At 48.8% G+C, this 23,825-nt stretch overlaps 1 protein-coding gene across 1 annotated transcript; it reads left to right on the forward strand.

The window, feature by feature from the left end:
* The first annotated feature begins 1,705 nt into the window (after window positions 1–1,705).
* Window positions 1,706–4,841, forward strand: LOC117845661 (uncharacterized). The gene is made up of 4 exons (XM_034726724.2): window positions 1,706–2,110; window positions 2,313–2,465; window positions 3,296–3,501; window positions 4,212–4,841. Exons 1-4 carry the CDS (start codon window positions 1,721–1,723, stop codon window positions 4,417–4,419), a joined length of 957 nt encoding a protein of 318 aa, XP_034582615.1. The 5' UTR covers window positions 1,706–1,720; the 3' UTR covers window positions 4,420–4,841.
* The last annotated feature ends 18,984 nt before the right edge of the window (window positions 4,842–23,825 follow it).

Genomic DNA, 23,825 nt, shown 5'->3' on the forward strand with positions numbered 1-23,825 from the left:
GTTAGTCGGGAGGTGGCTGCACACGACGCCGCTCCCCCGGCGCGCCGACGCGTCCTGGAGGACGGCGTCGAGCCAGCACAGCTGCTCCTCGCCGATGGCGTGCGCCGTTGTACTTCACGAACCGCCGGTGGAAGTTGTCGAACTCGTCGATGACCCTCTGCACTGCCCAGAGCGACTTGTCCCTGGGGCAGTACGTTCCCGCCGTTGACGATCGACCTGTTCGCTTCAGCTTATTCAGTCGGCTTATCAGCCATCAAATAGTATTTTCCTCTCAGAACAAATCAGCCGTTTTAGCTTTTCAGCCGGCTTATAAGCTGAAGCGAACAGGCCCGATGTCGCCGAGGTTGATGGGGAACTTGACGCCGCTCTTCTGCGCGTTCCACTTGGCGACGGCCCGCTGTAGGACGCTGATGCTGTGCGGGACGCCGTGGATGGAGCCGGCCGTCCGGGATGCCGGCGTACTGCACGTCGGTGATGACGCCCAAAGGGAACAGAAGGTTCCTTTTCCTTCGCATACGCACGGGCTAGTGGGCTACTGCTCCGTTGGCCGCGCACCTATCGTTCGTAGGGCCGACGAAAAATCAACCGGCGAAACGAGACCTTTGTGCTGTTGGAACTTGGAAGAGACGGTACGAGAACTATACTACCGGTCTGAAAAGGCCCGGATGGCCGGATTAGGCCCGACCGTTACGATGGCCATTTCCCGTTTGGGATGGCCCGGCACGCTCTTCGTTCTTCCAGGGGGTGTTTGTACTGAAGTGCTAAACTTTAGCAGTGTCATATTGAATATTCGAATGCTAATTAGGAGGACTAAACATAAGCTAATTATAAAACTAATTGCATAATCCTGTGCTAATTCGCGAGACGAATCTATAATTAGGCTTAATAGATTCGTCTCGCGAATTAGACTCCATCTGTGCAATTAGTTTTGTAATTAGCCTATATTTAATACTCCTAATTAGTATCTAAACATCCGATGTGATATGTGCTAAAAGTCGTGCCATATTGAGAAACCATGAGCTTGATTCTCAAGTAATTCTCCACGCGTCATAGTCAGAGCAGGCAAGCAGCTGGGCTTGGGCTGTTTGGCCATAGGGTGTTAAAATTTAACACCCGTCACATCGGATGTTTGGATGCTAATTAGGAGTATTAAATATAGGCTAATTACAAAACTAATTGCACAGATGGAGTGTAATTCGCGAGACGAATCTATTAAACCTAATTAGTCCATGATTTGATAATGTGGTGCTACAGTAACCATTTGCTAATGATGGACTAATTAGGCTTAATAAATTCGTCTCGCGAATTAGCACATGGTTCTACAATTAATTTTATAATTAGCTTATATTTAACTATTCTAATTAGCATCCGAACATCCGATGTGATACTATGTTAAAATTTAACACCTCGTATCTAAGCACCTCCTAATCTAATCCGCCACGGTGGCCACTGCTCGCTCGGCCGCAGCGACTGGTCGGAGACGGCCACACCCGGCGAAAACGTCACCACCGCCACCAATCCCCACGTTACCACACCCGCGCCATTTCTTTCCTCGACTGCCACCCCCGCGGGAAAAATATCTCCAGCCGCTGGCCCCACGTGTCATACGCTCTGCCGCGCCGGAGGTTCCCATTCCGAAGCTATTTAACGGGCGCAGAAAACAGGTGGTGGAAATTTTTTCCTTCCACTTTCCTCCCTTCCCCTCCTTCCTTCGCCGGCGATGGGCGCCGGGCTCCTCCTCGGCGACGCCGCCGGCCTGGGGACCCACCTCGCCATCCACCGCCGGTCTGGGACGCGCCTCTACCTCCGCGGCTGGGCCCCGCGCCCGCGGCTCGGCGCGGCCGCTTGCGTCTCGCGGAACCGCGGCCGCCGCGGCCACGTGGCGAGGTTCGCGGCCTCCGCCGCGGGCGGCGGGGACGAGCCCGGGGAGCTGTCGGAGGACGAGGCGCAGAGGGAGTCGGAGGCGGAGCTGAACCGGCGGCTGAAGGAGGCTGAGGAGATGGAGGAGCTGGAGCGCACCGCCGAGCAGCTGCAGAGCCAGGCCGCCGCCGAGGCCACCGAGGAGTCGGAGGAGGAGAAGCGCGAGCGCGTCCGCCGCGAGCTCCAGAAGGTCTTGCTCTTAACCTTACTGCTTATCAGAGCTCACCTTCCTACAGCTATAGCTCCAGCCACTCAATTGTCACTATACTGATCACTAGTAACTACACATGCCACACACACACACACACACACACACACACACACACAAAGAGCACGCATGCTAGAACATGGGGGTAGAAATCATTTTTTTTTGCGTGGACTCCAATTTGCAGGTGGCACAAGAGCAGGCAGAAAGGAGGGCAACGGCCAAGCAAATGTTTGAATTGGGGCAAAAGGCATACGGGAGGGGAATGTATGGCCGTTCAATTGAATTCTTGGAGGCTGCACTCACTATCATACGTCCCTCCTCTCTCCTAGGTGGCGAGGTAATGTATCGTCACCCATAACTAGTGTATGTGTATCGGTTTTTGAGGTCTGTGTATGTTTAGGCTTCTCACTGCATACCAAATGTTTATCTTGAGTGAGTTGAACAGGAAAGAACATGGAGTCAAGATATAGCGTATCAGTGCTGCTAGTGACTTGTGACCAAGAATGTTGGCTGTTGTAGCAGTACATGTTTGCATCATATATTCCTATGTATCTTGGTGTCAGCTTGCTAAGCATGCTGAATGATCATTTTTGGTAAATTGAGACAAAATTCAACAGACTCTCATGTTAGGTAAAAGAAAATAACTAGAGCCAAGTACAAAGTGGAAGTAACTTTCTATGAAACGTTATGTGAATAAAGGTTCATGAACCCCGAACATGTCAGAATCCCACAAACCAACGAATTTACCAAGTTTCTGGCATTTTTTTGGATGAACCAGTTTCTGGCATTCTAGTTACAGTTTCTGGCATTTTGATGTTTCAGTGGCTAAGTATGTTTGCCGACTGGAGTGCGTACCATTATCTATATGTGGTTGTCAGCATGCTGCCACAATCTTTGGCTGTATCGGTGTATCCTAACCTACCATGGACCAGCTTTTCTCAAAAAATTTTTTGCAATCATCATTTATAGTGTGCATGGCATTGGAATTAATCTACACATACTTGGCTAAGTGATGATATAGCAGCAGGGACATGTAACCTGAAATATCTAATTAGTTTTGACAAAACTCTTGATCATGCTTGTAACTATATGGCTAAGATTATGTAGACATCTCTGTGATATAGATATAGTATATATCTAATTCTTACTCAAATTATTCTTTTCCAGATCCAAATTTGGCTTGCAATGGCATACGAGGCCAATAGGAGGCACAAGGATTGCATTGCATTGTACAAAGAATTGGAAAGTAGCCACCCCATGATCAATATCAGGCGGCAGGCCGCTGAACTCAGATACATTTTAGAGGCACCCAAGTTGAAGATATCAAATGACGAGGTGGTCACAATACCACAAATTGGGAGCAGCTGGGATTGGTTAGTTATCTATCTGACACTATTCTACTTTCTCTCTATGTCATTCAGCTATGCAGATTACTCTGTGTATACGTGGGCATTGATTTTCAGTTCGTTGGCGCCTAAGTATCAAAATGTCGAAGTTACAAACTGAAACGTCTTTGTTTTATGTTCACCTTGCGTAAAACAACTTTGTAGATTGCAAGAGTTCAGATAGATCTGAAGTCGTAATCATGTCTAGTCTGCAAATACCTTTTTCATTGAATTATGCATATTCAGCTGTATATTTTCAAGTGTATAGTGCTTGCTATCTGCTTGCTATGGTGTTCATTCCTATATGATTCTCTTTTTAACTGAAGGCTGCATGGTGAACCCACCTGCAATTGTAACTAATGGGTAGTTTTTGTTGCATTGTTTCTCTTAACCTGCATGTGGCTATGGAATAATGTTTGAGACCCATCTTTGAGAAGAGATAGCTACCTGTTTATCTTGGTTGACATCATTCTTTAGCTACTATACGTTCAAGAACCAATAAACTTTTTCCCACCCCTTATCTAAATTCTTAAACCTGAGATACCACCATAATAAACAGTTGCAATCATCCTCCTCCATGGAGACTTTTGCAGTTTTTGCGTGGTACTGCTTTCCTATCCCATGGTTTCATTTCAAACAATGGACATCGATCCACAACTTCTCATTCATAACATGCTGCGTGCTATTATGCGAATCAGGTATGCCGGAACATGGAGCGACAAAATCAAGGAACAAGAGGACAAGAAAAGAATGATGAGTGCTGCTAGCAACCAAGTTCAACCTTCTCCAAACATCTTTGGAGACTTCTCCTTCTTGCGACGGCCAAGTGAATGGAAGAAGAGCGCATGGGTGGTCATTACTTTATGGATCCTTTTGATTGGTACAGCAATCTATCTGCAAACATGAAGAACTCCCGCAACTCTGGAACAAGCCAATTGCATGTTGGCCGAACACTGATCCATGGTTCGACAACTCTGGAGGTGCTGCTAATATGGCTTTGTCTCAGAACACTCTAAGACAAGATAGGTCATGGTGGATTGCATTTGTTATTTTAGCTATGCAATCCAAGGATGCATCATATATACTCTTCCGGACTGGCATGGGCCATTTGTCACTTTGAAGATATTTTTTTGCTGCAATGTAAATACTAACTATTGTAACTAGCAATGCAAGCAGATGCTAGCTAGTTCAATTGATTAGCAACCCATCTGTCTGCTCATGTGCACACTTGATACTATTTGCATCTGGAGTTGATTTGTAAGTACCTTGATCTGAGCTGATACGTGCTCCGTGAAAAAAAAATATAAGCAGCGCAATAGACTGATCAATGTTCTGTTTTTAGCTAGGAGTCGCACTTTACAAATACACATTTGATAATATCTGCATCCGGAGTTGACTTGTAGTTTGACCATCGGTTTCTTCTACAATATATCATCAATTTCTACTAAATCAACGTCACATTAATAGATTTGTGAAATAAGAGCCTATTGATATAAACTCTATGCACGAAATATGCATGTAATTTGACCAATTTTTGGTCAAAATTTATGACGCCTATAATTGTTGGGGATGTGCCCTTTGGGGGTATAGGGACCTCTTCGTGTATAAAAGAGGCCTAGTTAGAGGAGAGGTCCAGGGGCTCGATTTAGATATACACGGGTATCATTGTAATGCCTATGAACTTATTTGTAATATCTTACCCCACCAATAGAATAAGCATAAACAACCATCTCCTCCTACATTGCCCTAGGTCTAGAGGGCGAGGATACTATCGGTGTTTTAACCCGGCAACCTACCAAAGGAGTACCTGAGTTAGAGTTTTGGTTGGTGGGTATCGCTGAAATCAGGAGCTCGATGGTGACACAGGTACACGATTTAGATAGGTTCGGGCCACTAGATCGCGTAATACCCTACATCCTATATGTTGTATGCTTGTATTGGATTGTACTTGTTTTGAGCGGGCTCCTGCCCGCCCTTATATATCGGGGGAGCAGGGTTACAGGGCGGTTTGCTTTATAAGAGTACTAGTCGGATTCGACTACAGAGTTCTACTCCAACTAGGAAGAGTAGTTTCCTTGTCTTCGACTAGCCTCTTGGACTCCATGTAGACTACGTCGTCCTGCACCGTAGTCTCCATGTCTGATACGCCTCGGTGTACTTCTCCAGATGTGGATCCGTACAACCCTTCTGGTGGGTCCATAGATGTATACCCGACAAGCCTCCAAGTACTTTTTAGTCAAATGTAACAGTCTCGAGTACTTTTGCAGACGTTGTTCGACTAGTTTCTGGTGTTCTTCGAGTACTTTTGTCGTGACTGAGTTTTTGAGTACTTGAGTACTGTCATGCGGCTAGAAGATACTCTAGCCTCATCTGACACTATTTTTGGAATGTCTATCTTCAAATCTTTATATGGAAGTGCGATGAAAATCGCACTTCATATGGAGTAGCCCCCGAGCCTTAGGTTGAATCAAAGAATCAGGTTGAGGGTCAATCTGCATTTATTCTATCTTTGTCTTGATCTTGAAGAAAAAAGAAAATTTTGTTCGACAGGCATGGTATATGCAACCCACGAGCCGTTACACGACTAGTTTGAGGAGGTATAAGGGTCATTCAACTGTTACTGTGGCCCTTCAGCTTATGTTGGATAGGGAATATTCTTGTATCGGGTTGATAAGTCCGAAATTATCGCCATTATGCGAAAACATTGGTCTTTTTACTTCTGGTGACTCCGCATGGTTATAAAGGATGGGAAAGTTACCCCCTTCCTAATCACGCAGTCATTTGCATCTGTTATCTTCTTGCTAAAAAAACCCTAACTTTTCCTCAAGCGCCGCCACACACCGACCTTAGGTCGTCAACGCCGCCTCCCCTCGCTTAGCCCCCGAGCGTATGCGCGTGAAGAGGCTTGTGAAGACCAGGATGGGGAAGAAGGTCGTGCTAAGGACGTTAAGGGTTCCCGGAAGGGTTCCAGCAAGGGGAAGGAGCCCCAACTGCCGCCACCGAAGAAATCTTGGAAGGATTCCAAGAAAGGGAAGGAGCCCCAATTGCCGCCACCGAAGTGTGGAGAGACTAACCAGACCGCACTGCCCAATCAAGCCATGGCCTGGAAGAGGTCGATGATGAAAGATGCGGAGATTCAGGAGCTGGTCGAGGCCAAACTGCTGAAAGAGAAGGCGATCGTGGGCTGGAGGTCATCATATGGCAATCCTTGGATGTTTGAGATGCATCCCCAAGAGACAGTAATTTTTGCTCGCTTTGTTGAGCGTGGATTTTCTGTCCCAACCTCTGATTTTTTCCGGGGTATTTTGGAGTACTACTGTTGGTGCTAGAAATCGGCTGATCGAATTCCCAGCATCGGACACACGATTCGGGAGAATCTACTTAACTCCTGTTCGGGTGATCGCCCTGGTGCGGTTCGCGCGGCGTGCCAGCCAATCTGACCTGTTGATTGGCAAGGAAAGAAACGTGTCAGATCCCAGAGGTTGCGATCGGCTAAGGTTCCGATCTCGAGATAGCTTATCAGCGAACCAGCCGATTTGCTGTAATAAAGAAATCGGCTATAATGCAGTTGATTACCGAGCAACGTTAATAAAGAAGACTGCTGGAGTAATCTAAACAACGCTACAGTAGCAACACTAGGAACAGATCTAATTGGCTACGCGTAAAATGAATAGATTAAATAACAAAGTACAGGAAAGCCGAAGGTTCCAATTCCTAGCTGGATAACTGGTGATAAAACTAGAACAACAGGTAAAACCTAGAATTCTAGTGAATATCGATAACTGGTGAATAAATCTAAATGAAACAACAGCGATGCGTCTGAAGTTAAAGCTTAGAAACTATTCGATAAGCAGAACTTACAAGATTGGCCGGAGATCAAGTTGATGCAGCCCCGCCAACCCGTACGAACTCGTGAGAAAGAAGAAAAGTATTGGCGAAGTCGCCGGCTTGAAAGTAAGTACGAGGAAATAGTAGTTTGTTGTACTGATTTGATGATGATTACAGATCTACAAGGGTGGCTATTTATAGCCTGTTACAAACGACTTCTTATCCGACTAGAACTCTATCTCTAATTTTAAACAAAAAATGAATATTTACAAGTACAACTCGTACTAGGTCGATTATCGCGCTCTTTATGGGCTGATTCCCTCTTCATCTTCATAATCCTCTTTAAGCCCACACCGGCCCAATCGCTCCAGCCTCCTAATCGGCCGATTTCTACTCACTCCATCGGCAAGGGACAGTCGATTAGGGCCCACATGTCGGGGGCTCTGACTACTCCGACCCTGGGACCTAAGGTCGGGCAAGGCGGAGATCCTCCCTTGGAGGGTCGGGTGCATCCGATCCCAGGACTCGGGGTCGGGCGAGGCGGAGATCCTCCCTCGGAGGGTCTGGCACATCCGATCCCAGGACTCAGGGGTCGGGCGAAGCGGAACTCCAAAGGTCAATCGGCCGATCCTCGACTGTAGCACCAATCGGCCGATTTCCAACCGTCACCCCTGTGTCTCGCCGCATCTTCTGATTTCTTCCTTCCCTAACGCCGATTTTACACGTGTCAAAATCTGGCGTCAACACATGCCCCCCAGTTTCGGAGTAAAACATAGTCTTTACTTCGAAATTCTTTTCAACTTCCCTTCCGAAACAAACGCATTGAAAATATCCTTCCGTTTCGCGGTCTCCAGCCTGATGATTGCAATCTTTTCGAAACAGGCGCCCACGACAACCACTCCTCCCGAAAAAATCGAAACGCCGACGCGGTAAAAATTCCGCTTTTACCCCTTCTCAGACCACCTTTAAATATCAGCTCGTCCCGTACTCCCCTTATGAGCTCATGTCTTCCTTCTTTAGCGTACAAGCCTTCTTCTTCCTCCGGCGCCTTCCTCAGCTTCCAGCTTTTTCCCTGACGTCTCTTTCCATCCTCATTTCTCCCTACTTCTCCAATGGCGGCACCTTCAGGCACTTCACCAACGCCCGAAGCTCCGGAGATGGCCCCACCGGCGGAAGTTCCAGCGGCAACGGCAGCGGCTCCATCAACGGGAGAAGGAACTCCATCAGCGGGAGCTGGGGCTTCAACCGAAATCCCATTGGCAGCTTCATCATCTGCAGCTCCACCGACGATCCCACCGACTACGATGAGCTTCATCCCGGAGGTCATTACCGAAACTTTCCTTATCAGTAATGCATTTACTTTAGATCTATTCTTACTTCCGCACCCCCTTTTTCCTTCTTTAGGTGGTTAGGCATCAGATTACCATTCGCCTTACAGAAACTCCCGGCCTTATCTGCCTTGGTCCCATGGGAAACCCAGATCCAACCGACTTAATCAATTTGGAAACCCATAGGATCCCTTTTAAGCAATCAACTATGGACCTAGATCATTGGTCGGGTACCTTCAGATCATGGCTGAATGAAACCCCCGGTTGGAGAGAATGGTACCAGCGGATAGCCGCCTCTAAGAGGGTCCAATGGGATGAGCGCAAAATCGGCCAGTGCATCGATCTGTCTTTGTCCCAAATGGAAAGGAACGAGCCATTAGTGATAGCAGCCTCTTACTTCTGGTCCGATGCTCTCAATGCATTCCTCTTCGGACACGGACCTATGACTCCCACTTTGGCCACTGTGGTTATGTTAACCGGCCTTGACATCTCCTCCCCGGATACCCCTTTTCACCTTTTGGCCACGACATCTCATCGGCTGGACACAAAGAGAATCGGCGGATGGAAGGGATTCATTAGATGCAATAGGAGGGTCGGATCAGTCGTGAACAGAGAGCACACGGCTTTCCTGATGATGTGGCTAGAGAAACATTTCTTCTGTGGGAGAGCAGCAGGTCCATCCACCAACACACAGGCTCTGGCCGAGGCATTATCGACAGGGGCCTCTGTTCCCCTTGGAAAGCACCTACTGGGGGCAGCCTATCACATGCTCCACCAAATCGACGTTAAATTATCCCAAGGGGAGCCGATTGGAAACCCCGGTGGGCCCTGGTGGTTTATCAACTTATGGCTTAACCTGTACATGAGCAAGATTTCTCAGCAGCGAGTGGAGCACATGACATTCCCCAACATCGAATCGGCAGAGAACCCCACTGTCCGATGCCGATGTACATCTTTCGACGAAGCGGCATCAGCCTTTTCTGGTTGCTCGTACTCTGCTACCAAGGTGGCCGAATACTTCAGGTGTTTTTATAATGGCTTCAGCGAAGACGCAACCAGCTGGTTCCCTTATTGGAGGGATAACCCATTCTTTGAGCTCCCTTCTTGTTTTGACTCAACTACTGGCCGATTCGATGAAAACCTCACAGACGAATTAATCAAACCGGGAATCTTACCAGCAAACTTCTTCTCGGGGAAGGATGCTCCTACTTATGAGTTCTACAACCCCTCTGTCGCAGCACGGCAATTCGGCATGGGTCAATTGCCGATTTATGCATACTTCGCCGGCTGAGCAAAGTTCAGAGATGAACTCACCAAGGGTCTTGACTATAATCGGCTGCGAGATCGGATTCCAGACTCCAGTACCATAGACCTGAATGAATGGATAGTAGCCTCTTTCGCCGTTCAGCAATTCAAGCTATGGTGGGCCGAATGGAAACAGTACCTGTTCTGCACTTCTGCATCGATATACTGCAACCTCCTGGATCCAGCCAACATCGATCCGAACGCCGAGGTACTCTTCTTTTCCCTGGCCGATTTTCATTTCCCCTTATTATTATTATTTTTTTACACATATGTACTAACTCTTGCTGTTGACTCAGTCTGAAAGCCGCGTTCCCCCAAAACGCAGCCGGAGTGGTCGGCCGATAGAGGATCGTTATCCATACACAACATTCCCCATCATCAGCTATCATGCCCCTTCTGTAGACGACATCGCCGGCCGAGCGAAGCAGGCGTAGAGGAAGGTTGTCAAGAAGACCAGTCGCCGAGTGTGTGCCCGTACAGAATCGGCCGATCCACCCATGATTATAATGGCAGAGACTTCGGCCGTGCCGACCCTTCCGATCGCTGAAGAGGTAGACATTCAAGTCGCCACAGAAGCCGAAGCAGCTGCCGCGTCATTATTGGTGGAGGCTATGCAGGTAAACTCACTGTCCGATCTTCCCGATTGCTATTTCCATACTGACTCCTCTTATATTAGGCTGCACAGATTTCCCTTGTGAACCCTCAGCAATCGGCGGTAACCCAAGCAGCTAATGAAATGTTAGTGCTCCCTCCTGTTGAGGTATACGATCCTTCAACCCGATCTTCTAGTATTTGGATGACGCTCTTACTAACTTTGACACAGGTTACCGGCACACTAAGCTCATTGCCTGATCAACCATTGGCCATCCTTCAAGAAGCTGGCCTGAGCAGAGCGCCGATTGTCGTTGAGTCCTCTTCTTCCGACGAACCAATGGTACCAGTCCCAGAGTCGAGGATGACAATTTCGCAAACGCAGCTGGAAGAAATCTGTTTTAAAGAGGTATAACAGATCTCCCGCCCTTAATTGGCCGATTTACTAATACCATCGGCTGACTTGTCCTCTTTTCGTTTACTATTTTACAGGAACAGGACACCCCTAATAACAGAAGTAGTTGATGAGTTCAACCATTCCAACAAGCCAAGAGAAGTAAGTACCCATGGCCACAACTCTCGAGTACTTATTTGTCATTGATCTTTGTTCCCAACTTGTTTCTCCTTGTGCAGGAAGATGTACTCGTGTTTTATTCGTCTCCTCCTCCTTCTAGTGCTGATGATGCTAAGGCTGCGTGGATAGTATTTCACTTCCGGTTACCTGGGGAATCCTCAGAAGAAGAGGAGGAGGACGATGAAGAGACCGAGTCCTTCAGCGGATCCGATTCTGACACTGCGGATGATTTTGTTATGCGGCCGCGCTCCTCTAAGCAGACCAAGTCGTCCTCTGGTGCATCAAAGCGACTTGCGAACACAGATCTTGACGCTGACCTGGCTCCGCCGCTAAGGAAGCAACGGACTGCTGTGCACAAGAGACGCGTTCGGCGCAACCTCCGCATTGCTGACGAGGTGCCCCCATCGGTAATAACTTTTGCGGAAGGGCAAGATGTCGAGGTATGAGTACATTTATACTTATCTTGTTGAATCAAGACTTCTGATCTTGAATTTCTTCTACTGCAGACTATTGATAACGTAGTTGAAGTAACGGAGGCGGCTGCCGATGATGCAGCCGGTACGAGAGAGACGACTGCTGATGTCATGGTCGAAGCGTCAGAAACGATCGCCCCCGATGTAGTCGGGGCGAAAGAGATAGGTATTGACGTCACCCTGCCCAAGGTTCCTGTTGGTGAGGGGGATGTGGATGCCAGTGGTGACCAGGAGCCCACTGCTATACAAGCGGATCCCGCGAGTAATGCCGGGACTCAAGAAATTCTGCAGCGTGCTCCATCGAAGGTGCCAGCCCCCATCATCCCGCCAATGCGCTTGGCGGGGAAACCTCCTCTGGTTCCTTATCGATCTAGCTGGTGAGTACTCTACCTATGCATTGAGTACTCATTTTATGCTGAGTAGTTGTCTTCTGCTACTTATACTCTTGTCTTGCGCGGGGCATCTTTAAATGTTGATCTTGGTGCATCAGGCTCTGCCTCAGTAGTTGATGGCGGTGGCCAATCAACTGAAGATCCAGCCCCTACTGTTGTCACAACTTAGGAAGAGGAGAACCCAACGCCAATGTTGAAGGCTGGCGCTACGTCATTGATGGCTGCACTAATGTGCGACGTGGTTGAATCCCTCAAGGATGCTACACTGCAAGCCCCCAAGACTACTGCGCCCGGGCTGTTTCCTAAAGCCGCTTCTATTGAAGACCCGCCTGCATCGGATGTCCTGGATGCGGTACCTCTCAATGCCATGGATTCTTGGGCTCCTGAGCTTGAGGCTGCTCGTGTGCTTGAGGCCGTCGTCGCTGCTGCTAGAGCATTGTCTGAGGCGGGGACTGTCGGCCATACATCCTCGGGCCTACCAGAAGATTTGTACGGACCCACTCAAGGGGACGTACTTGAGACGTATCAGGACAGGAAGACTATGCTACAGGACAACGTAGACTACATGGAACTCCTGAAGGACTAATCGGAATACAAGGAAACTACTCTGCCGAGTTAGAGTAGGACTCTGTAGTCGTGTCCGACTAATGCTCTTGTACCAATGAGTACCATGTAACCCTGCTCCCCCGATATATAAGGGCGGGCAGGGACCCCCTCAAAAGAAGTTAAATCGAATACAAGCATACAAGGCATAGGACATAGGGTATTATGCGATCTAGCGGCCCGAACCTATCTAAATCGTGTTCCTGCATCACCATTGACTCCTTGATTTCGGTGACACCCACCAACAAAAACACTATCTCGGGTACTTCCTTGACAGGTTGCTGGGTTAAAACACCGACAGCTGCCATGCTAGGTAGGGGCAGTCTCCAAAATTCTCCACGCGAGGTTGATGGCTCTAGGCATCATCAAGCCTGCATTCGTGTTTGAAGCGGGCGCAATGTTTGTTTTCAGCTCCTGGCTTTGCATCGCTGATAGTATTGTGTGATGACCGGTCCCTAATCTTCCTAGTCAATCGTATCCTAGCCCTTGATCATAGTCATCTGTCTTATTTTACCGCGCCTGAGTGCTCAGCCTCCCGCCCGGTCCCGACCCCTGAGACCCGACCCCTCCCCGCTTCGCTTCGATCCCGACCCCGGCAACCCAGTTCACCGTCAGATCCTTCTAAGTCTTTCCCAAACGCCGTTCTGTCTGACCAGTGGACCCTTGAGATCTTTTTCCCCAGATCTTCCGCGACCAGCGCACTCGAGTTGCATGCCCACTTCAGAGTCTCCCCGCCACGTGGCTCGTCTTCTCCGACGCCCGCCGCTCAGTTTTGTCTCTGGCTCGCGACCGAATGGATTCTCGTGCCCCCTTCCCCAATGGCGGCGGAAGCCCCTCTGCAACCTTTCTGCAACGCCTTGCCTCCCGCGCCCATCATCACACCGCCAGATCCCGGCCGCAGAGCTCGATGTCGCCTGTCTTTTCCGACACTTCGATCTCAGTCGCGCCGCCTGGTCTCCGCTACACGACGATTCCTCCATCGCCAACCCCGACCACGGCAGCGACAACTCCTTTCCCCACCCTGTCAGAAGCCGCCCAACAATCTGTTGCTCCGCGCTCGCCCGCGCGCCCGCGGCTGCCTGTCTTCTCACCTGTGCGCCCTCAATTCTAGCGCCGTTAAACCGGTCGCTTCTATCAAATCTTCCGCACGATGACGCCCGCCTCCGCCAAATCTCAACCACCAGCATACCCGCTCCTGCGCCGCCCTGACGGCAGAACCCAATGACCGCCGGCATCATCCCCGAGTCCTGCACCACCGCCCTCGTCGCTCAATCGCCGCCCCGGCAGAGCACTCCATTGCTTCTCCCCGGCCTTCGTGCCGCTCCCCTTTTCTCTCTCCTGCGCCGCTTCCCTTTCCCGTTCCAGCAGCTATAAAGTGGAGTGCACAAGCCCGCCGGAGCTCCCTCCGCCATTGTTGCCTTCAACCATTCTCTTGCTCCCTGCTCAAGTTCCTAGCACCACACCCTAAAGCTTGAGGAACTCTCCCCTCCGCTCCCCTCAGTTTTCTCCAAGTCACCCAGCCGCTTACTCCTCCGTGCTGCGTAAAAGCTTACTTGTGATCCGCAAGAAGCATCGCCGCCGCCGGAGCACTGCCGGTCTTAGCCGTTGTTCAAAGCTTTAGTCCCTCCGCCCAAGTCTGCCTCTTCCGACCCCAAAGCCTTCCTTTCAGGAAGAAGGTAAGCTGCCGACCCCAGTCCGCTTCGCCCGACCCCTCTTATCCGTCCGACCCCGGTTCCGTCTCGCTCGACCCTATCTGTTCCGCCGACCCTTATCCGCCTCGCCCGAGGGCTCGGCTGTGATCTTTCTTCAACCCGAGGGTGTATGTGTAAAACTTCGGAACCCTTCAGCGCTTGCGTCGGAGGATCCCTAGTATGCCACATCCTCTAGTTCAAGGATCAGATCATAAGTTCCTTTCCGACCCTTGCCTTTTGATCTTCACCAGCTCTCTTGAACCTCCCCACCCTCCTGCTCCTTGTCGCAAGTTTCTGGGCTCAGGCGAGCAAGTGTTGCTGTTGAAATAACCGTCTATGCTGACTCTTGCATTGCATTCGTGTAGAGCTGCACCTCGCCGACGGCTTCTACGAGCTACACCCGGCGCCAAAAGACAAAGCTGTAGCCGAGCTCCTGCCCGCTGAAGCCGAAGTCGCCCCCGAAGTCGAGCAATTCCCTTCCTCGTTGCTCGAAGGCAAGCCCCGGTTGCATGAAAACCCTGCGTGTTTTACCAGACTTGCGCATGCCTTCTGTAACATGCTTGTGCATTTACGTATAGGAGTTGTTTGAAGCCCTAGATGCATGACTTAGTTATCCCCTGATCTGAGCACTAGCTGTTGGACCGAGTAGCCGCTTGCTTAACTAGGAGACGGTAAAAGTCAAGTGATTCCCTATCACTCGCGAGTTGTAGGAGTTGGATGTCTATCTTTCTGTTATAACTATAAGGACGATGGACGGGGCAGGGTTTGGTAACTCTTTGGTGGACGGATGGTTGCCCCGTCTGTCTATGAAAACTTGCTAAGGCCGACAGTGGTGGTGTTCGTGATCAAGTGTTTGAAAGTACTAGCCTCATACTTAGTATGGGATGAGGAAGCCTAGTACCGGATTGAACCTAGACGTGAGCGGTCACCCCATTGTTCTTGGAACGGAGTTTCCCCTGCTGGATGTCGCACGTGGTGGCATGCGTGGCCCCAGAACGGCAGAGGCCGGGTCTGTGGAACCTTGCACCAAAGGAAATGGGCCCGACACGGGTTAGGGGATTGATGGGGAAGGCCGACACAGGAAGCGACCTCCGGGTGCGTGGATGTCGTGAGGCTAGGTTCACCATGCATGGTTGAGGAACTCGAATCGATTCATCTGCCTCTCACAGTTTGAGATTGCTTGATCGCTATGTCACCCTGAGTAAAAGAGAAATCTGATGATGACATGGTTTTGTTGATATGCATACCTTGTTTGGCTCTATGATTGCTTAGAATAGGTTGCAAAACCTAGATCAGTTAAAGAACTTAAAATTGGAGCTAAAACTTGAAAATAGGGTTTTACTTAGTGCTTTTGGCAAGCAAACCCCTCAGCCAGAAAGCCCTGCATGTCTAGAAGTGTGGAGTGGTTTTACTCCTATCGGTTAAGTCTTGTTGAGCTTAGTAGCTCAGCCTTGTTGTGGCTCCTGTTTTTCAGGTGAAGCTGCTGCTCCCGACCCCTCTCTTCCTGGCGCTTGGCCGCCCCAGCTCCCGCCGGGCTGGACGGTCGAGTGGGATCCCTCCTCGGACGGCGAGGAGAGGGATCAGTGATGTTCCGGCTGGCCTCTCCAGGACATCCGACCCCGACGATTGCTTCCGCTAGTATTTTATCTTCTGTTGTTTTTCCAAAATCTTGTAAAACTCTGATGTTCCTTTTTCGCAACTAAATCCAGTAGTAAATTTGTTAACTTGGTGGACTTGTTGGACTCTCTGGAACCGCTCACCTTCGTGTGGGTCTGCTAAGTCGGTCCTGTTCAAAGTGGTTTAATCGGAGGAAAATCCGACGGCACTCCGTGTTTACTCGGCTTAGGCATGAGCGTCGCATATCAGGCGGCTAAATCATGTTTAACCCAGTAGATCCGAAGTGGATCCGCCACACATTGGAGGTTTCCAACGCTGCAACATCAAAGAACCGGAGATGAAGCATGTCGGCGGAAACTCTTATCGACATGAGGCGGAAGATTTCATCGAGAAACTTGAATTTTTTGATCTGAATAACACCAGGTTCGACCACAACTCGGATTCAACCACAACTCGGACTAGTCCGCACGGATAGGCAATTCAGCCATCGTATGGACTGGATACAACACCAAGCTGATTCCCGCTTGGACTTTTAAACGTGGTCACAGTTCATCAAAAAGCTTTATCTAAACTCCAATCCGGACTGGAGTCAATTGAGGACCACGACTATGACTCGGACTTTCTTGAAGAACTCCCCTTATCAGGTCCACAGCAGGGCCTGGTAATCACATCAACACCGCAAGGTAGATTCATCTACTGGCCGGGGATGAAGCCATCCTTCCTTGCCCAGGACAACGAGTCACGCCTCGTCGCACACTTGGACATCCTCCCATACCAACAGGGTACTCCACTCTCACCGATCCGCGAAGAAGATGGTTCCACTGAGGTCATAACATCCAGCTCTGGAAGCTACTCTCCGGATAGAGAACTCCTTGTTGTTGTTTCACTAGCTGATGGAAAAAGAACCAGCGATCAACACCAACATAAGAGAACTCCTCGTCGGGAATGCCAAGTCGAAGAAGTCTCCTAAGATGAATTATCAACTGACGCCCCGGAGCGCGAAACTAGCAGCCAGAGAACTCAAAGAAGAGGAAGAAACACTCAGAGAGCGGAACATCGTCGACTTCTAGCCGCGAGATTTCCCATCGTGAGTCTTGACAGAGCATTCGAAGCAGTACAAACACGAGAACACAACATGCCACTCGCCACTATTGCTTCTATCGACCTTATCGCCCGTTCAATGCCTCCGGACAAGTACAACGATATCCTGTCATACTTGGCAGAGTGCGTGTACAGGCTCCTCAACAAGGAAGCACCAATCCCATCCTTACCTTGCAACCCAAGTCAGCATGGCAGCAGCAGAGACCATGCAAGACACTCAAACCGACCACACGAAGAACCAAGACAACATGGGGGCGTACTCGAAGGCCCAAGTCAAAGCAGAGACACACCTGAAGCTCCAAGACAAAACATAGATGTAGCCGAAGGTAGTCGTACGGCCTCCGCAGAAGGCCCACATCACCGCAGAGCTAATCCAGAACCCTCGCACATCAGTGATCTTAGGGAAAGACTAAACCACAACTGTGATGCTCAAGATATAATCAACAATCGTCGCCGTGAACGTGAAGTTGAAGGTGATGACAATGACCACTTCCCCGCTTTCACAAGATGAATCATGAAGATTGCTCTATCAGAGAAATTCAAACCAATAGGCATCACCAAGTATGATGGCAAACAAGACCCAGTTTAGTGGTTCCGCTGCTACTCACTAGCAGTCCAAGCTACAGGCAGAAGCGACAATACAAAGGTCATCCACTTCCTCATATGCATGGAACCCACGCCTCTAACCTGACTCGAATCTTTGAAGCTTAACTCCATCGACTCATGGTCTGATCTAAAGAAAGATTTTACAAGCAACTACACGGGAGCTATGCAGCGCCCTGGCAATAGAATTGACTTGGCTCAGGTTAAGCAGCAAAAGGATGAATCCCTACGCAGCTACCTACACCGCTTCTTGACAAAAAGGCTACAATTTTTGACATCTCAGAGGCAGACGTGATAGAATGCTTTCAAAACAGCCTCTGGGACCAACGTATGTTCCAAGACTTTGGCAAATGCCGTCCAGTAGATGTCAAAGAACTCAAAATTATGGCTCAGTCATGGGCAGACAAAGAAGATAAGGAACACGAAAGGTTCGACTCACACCACGATCGCGGGCGTGACAACAACAACCAAGGTAACAACCAAGAACAAGACAGAAACTGCAACAGCGATCACCGAAACAACTACTCGAGCAATCAAAATCGCAAGCATAAACTAGACAATACCGTTGCAGCAATGTCAAACTCAAGCAAGAAAGGACCAAACAAACGAAATGATGGCCCTTCATTCAACGAACTACTCAAGAAACAATGCCCATGGCACCCGCACAGCAAGCACGCTGCAATAGACTGCTACAGCCTTCGTAGAGTAATGCAAGAGTTGCCAGAACCTCCCGCCAACAACACTAGTAATAACAACAATAAGGACAAAGGCAAGGGCAAGATGGATGAAACTGAAGACGGCGAAGATAAGTTCCAGACAACGTCTAAAATTGTCAACGTAATTTTCGGTAAAATTCTAGGCACTGCCTCCAAACGATCCAACAAATTAGTACTCAGAGAAATCATGGCTATGGAACCAGCCACCCCCACACCTCTCAAATGGTTTGAGGTACCCATTACCTTCAGCAGAAAGGATTAATGGACTAACTTCTCAGAACCAGGATGTTTCCCTTTGGTACTAGACCCAGTTGTCGCAGGCTCAAGAGTAACCAAAGTACTCATCAACGGCGGCAGTGGACTCAACTTTATTTTCACCAAGACTCTAAGAAAGATGGGCCTTGACATCACTGAAATGCTTACCCCAATGGATTCTCCCTTCTATAGGATTGTCCCAGGCAACGTAGCTATCCCACTAGGACAAGTCATCCTACCTGTCACCTTTAGCACCAAAGAGCATTATCGCACATAATCCATCAAGTTTGAGGTAGCTGACTTCGAGACTTCTTACCACACCATCCTCGGAAGATCAGCCCTGGCCAAGTTCATTGCCATCCCACACTACGTGTACCTGCTACTGAAAATGCCTGGACCGAAAGGAGAACTATCTCTTCGTGGAGACCTGCGACGATCCTATGAATGCGACACGAAAGCTGTTGAGATAGCCGTGACTACTCAAGTCCCCAGAGTTTTCACTGCGTCAAAAAAGCTCACCCCGGTAGAACTCAAAATTCTAGAGAACAAGTCGGGAGCCACTAAAGTCAAGCCAGCAAATGACAAGGACTTCAAAGCCATTGACCTCGAGACTGGCGACTCATCCAAAATAGCCTTGATCATAACAGGGCTAGACCATAAATAGGAAAGGGTGCTCGTCGGTTTCCTTTGGGCAAACCGAGACATTTTCGCGTGGAAACCAGCTGACATGCCAGGTGTGCCTAAGGAACTGATCGTGCACTCACTCAACGTCAATCCTAAAGCTACTCCAAAAACACAACGACTACGAAGATTCGCTCAAGATAGAAGAGACGTAATTAAGAAAGAGCTAGCCAAATTACTCGCCGCAAGCTTCATAAAGGAAGTTTTCCACCCTGATGGCTAGCCAACCCAGTTTTAGTTCAAATGAAGAAAAACAACGAGTAGAGGATGTGTGTGGACTACACAAATCTTAACAAGCATTGTCCCAAAGATCCTTTTGGGCTCCCTAGAATCGACCAAGTAGTTGACTCCACAGCTGGATGAGCACTACTCTGTTTCCTCAATTGCTACTCGGGATATCACCAGATAGCACTCAAGGAAGAAGATCAAGCCAAGATCATGTTCATCACCCCTTTTGGAGGATTTTGCTACAAGACAATGTCCTTTGGGCTGAAGAACGCAGGAACGACTTATCAACGTGCAATTCAAATGTGCTTGGAGAAACAACTACACCGCAACGTAGAAGCCTACGTGGACGATGTAGTAGTTAAAACCAGGAATCTAGGCGATCTGATCACAGACTTAGAAGAAACTTTCACAAGCTTGCGAGCGTTCCGATGGAAATTCAATCCTACCAAGTGCGTTTTCGGCGTACCATTAGGGAAACTACTTGGGTTCATCATCAGCCATCGAGGCATCGAGGAAAACCATGAGAAAATCTCCGCCATCACCAATATGCAAGCCCCATCTGCCGTAAAAGATGTGTAGAAGCTCACAGGCCGCTTGGCGGCCCCAAACAGATTCATATCAAGACTTGGAGAACGGAGTCTACCCTTCTTCAAATTACTCAAGCGATAAGATAAGTTTCAATGGACAGAGGAGGCGGATAAGACTCTGTTACAGCTGAAAGACTTCCTATCAAAGCCACCAATCCTGACAGCTCCAACACCAAACGAATACTTGCTCTTGTACATCGCTGCGACCACTCATGTTGTCAGCATAATAATAGTAGTCGAAAGGTCTGAACCAGGCTACGTCTACAAAGTCTAGAGACCAGTATACTTTGTCAGCGAAGTACTCTCGAACTCCAAGACACGGTACCCACCGGTCCAGAAGGTACTCTACGCCATACTACTCACTTCGCGGAAATTGCGACACTACTTCCAGGAACACAATATATCCATCATCACTGACTTCCCGCTCGGTGAAATCCTCCACAATCGGGATGCCACAGGCAGAATCTCAAAGTGGGCAGTGGAACTCGGAGCATTGTCCTTGGAATTTAAACCCAGAACAGCAATTAAGTCCCAAGGTGTAGTCGACTTCATGGCTGAGTGGAGGGAAAACCAATTGCCTACACCGGTAGAACGTCCTGAACATTGGGTCATGTACTTCGATGGATCTCTCAAGCTTGAGGGACCGGCGCAGGAGTACTCTTAATATTCCCAAAAGGCGAACAACTCAAGTACATTCTTCAAATCTTTTGGGAAGCATCAAATAATGAAGCCGAGTATGAAGCACTACTACATAGTCTTCGCCTAGAAAATTCACTAGGTATCAAAAGATTACTAGTCTACGGTAACTCATTAGTAGTCATCAACCAAGTCAACAATGAGTGGGACCGCAACAAGGAAAATATGGACGCATACTGCAGGAAAGTCCGCAAACTAGAGAACAAGTTCTCAGGCCTTGAATTTCACCATGTGGTCCGTGATAACAACGTTGCTGCCGATATTTTATCCAAAATGGGTTCAACACACGTGGAAGTCCCAGTAGGCATTTTTGTTCACAAACTTTGCAAGCCATCCATAATAGAACAAGCAACTCTAGCAACCACCAGTAAGGGTCCACCAGAACCTAACCGGGAGATCATGATGATCGAGGTAGACTGGAGGACTCCTTTTATCGACTACATTAAAGAGCACAAGCTACCTTTCGACAAGACGCATGCAGAACAAGTATCACGGCGAGGCAAAAGCTACGTTCTAGTCGGAGATAAGCTCTACAGAAGAGGAGCGTCCTCGGGAGTACTCATGAAGTGCGTCACTCGCGAGGACGGCAAGGACATCTTGGAGGATATACATAAAGGAATCTGCGGGAATCACGCATCCTCAAGAACAATAGTAGGCAAAGCTTTCAAAGCAGGATTTTACTAGCCAACTACGTTGGCAGATGCAGAGGAACTAGTCCGCAGATGTCAAGGCTGCCAATTTTTTGCCAAGCAACAACATGTCCCTGCCTACAAACTCATCACCATACCTCCACAATAGCTTTTCGCATGCTGGGGGCTTGACATGATTGGTCTGCTCCCAACAGCCCTAGGAGGATTTAGTCGAGTTCTTGTCGCCATCGATAAGTTCACCAAATGGATTGAGGTAAAACCCGTCACTTGTCCCAAGGCTGATAAAGTTCTCGACTTCTTGGGCGAGATCGTACACCGCTACAAATTCCCAAACAGAAGTATCACAGATTTGGGATCAAATTTCAACAATCACGAGTTCTGGGAGTACTACGAGAATAGCGGAATCGACATTCACTACGTCTCCATCGCTCACCGAAGAGCCAACGACAAGGTTGAGCATGCCAATGGCATGTTACTTGAAGCTCTCAAGAAAAGGCTGCACGACATTGGCAACACTAAAGGAGGCAAGTGACTTAAAGAACTACCCAACATTCTCTAGGGGCTACATACTCAACCGTGCAAGCCTACTGCGCAGTCGCCCTACTTTCTCGTCTACAGGTCAGAAGCCATACTCCCTGCTGATGTCATGTGGAGGTCCCCTATGGTTGAGCAACATGACGAAGGGGCAGTACAGGAAACAAGACACTTAGACCTCGATAGATTGGAAGAATCATGCTGTGCAGCACTCGTACAGTCAGCAAGATACCTTGAAGGACTACGCCGTTACCATGATCGCAATGTCAAAGAACGTTGTTTCAACATTGGCGACATGGTCCTCAAATGCAAGACACAACGTGGCTGCACAAACTCAACTCACCATGGGAAGGGCCTTACATCGTGTCCAAAGTCACATGACTAGGATCGTACATGCTACAACAACTCTCCGGTGAAGAAGTCGTGAACTCCCGGAACATTGAGCACCTATGTCGCTACTACCCATAGTCAATAGACTAAGCGGCACTGTACTCAGGCCACTGGCTTCAACCTTTCATTTATGATCAATAAATTTCCTTTCGACAACTATTGACTACTCATCTTTGCCTACAACTAGCGGCTCGCAAAGGTGGGTCAGCTGCAAATCGAGCTATTTAGCTCTACGAGCCTCTATGCTCTGACTTTGACTTGTTTCAACAAGTCTAGTGGCTCGCAAAAGCGAGTCAGCTGCAACTTGAGCTATTCAGCTCCACGAGCCCCAGTGCTCTGCTTTTGACGTGTCAACACAAGTCTATATGAGTTGTCTACAACTCATACAGTGGCTTACAGCTGCAATTTGAGCTATTCGGTCAACAAGTCTGCACGAACCACTCAGGTGCACAGGCATCGGTTTGTCACAATAGACCGACAAAGAGATTACAATAAATAACCCCACTGTAAGAAGTCGGAGTGTTCAGAGTACAACATAAGTGCTCAACAACGACTGCAAGCAACTACCTACTGGCAGTCACAACAGAAGTCCCAGGCTTTTTATATCACAAGAATACACTTTGAGCCTGGTGACTACTCACAGTTCAGGAGCAAGAAATGCCAAGAGGCAGGAAGCATACGCAAGGAAGCTGCGCTCTAGGCAGCTGTGCCCTTATCCTTCCCTCGATGGTGGCATAGACGGAGACTGGGGCTCCACGCACTCCAGCCCCACTGCCCTCCGTTAACACCATTTCACTTCTGCAAGTACTTGGAACTGGATTTCAAGTACGCATCGTGTACTTGAGTCTTGCCCAGGGATGTTGCAGAGAGAGTGAGCAGTCGAAATCATGCCTCCATCCTTGACTAGACAGCTGGATAAAGATCGTGAAGCTCATCATCCTTCACCTGCGAGCTCCAGCATGGTTACTACCAAAAAGCAGGAGAAAAGACGAAGCACACAACAAATCCTCCTACGTGGATTCTTCTAGCATCATAGCCATCTTTTTTAGCGTGAAGATCTATGGAGGGAATGTGGAACCTCACTACGAGGAATCTTCTAGCACTGGGGCGCTTATTGGAAACTTGCTACTGTCAAAGAGAAGCAACCTAAGGCCAACCATCGCTATCCATGTTTCAGCAATGGCAGCTGGAGGCTCTATTTACAGCTGGAAAGCCAGGCAACATAGCGAGCCTGTGACTACACAATAATTCGACTTGTCGTTTGGAAGGACAAGATCCACGTGAAAGCCTACCTGCACAGAATCAAAAGGTTGCATGTGAATCGCTCAGGCTGCAACCGACAAGTCCTTCACAGTACACTCGTGCGTCCTCGCAAATACACGACAATAATGCAGCAGTTACTACGTTCACATGCGCACCCTCGGCAACCATCTGCAACAATTGGGGTCTACATGGAAGACTAAACTGCC

Source organism: Setaria viridis, chromosome 2, assembly GCF_005286985.2.
Source record: "Setaria viridis chromosome 2, Setaria_viridis_v4.0, whole genome shotgun sequence".
NCBI lineage: Eukaryota > Viridiplantae > Streptophyta > Magnoliopsida > Poales > Poaceae > Setaria > Setaria viridis.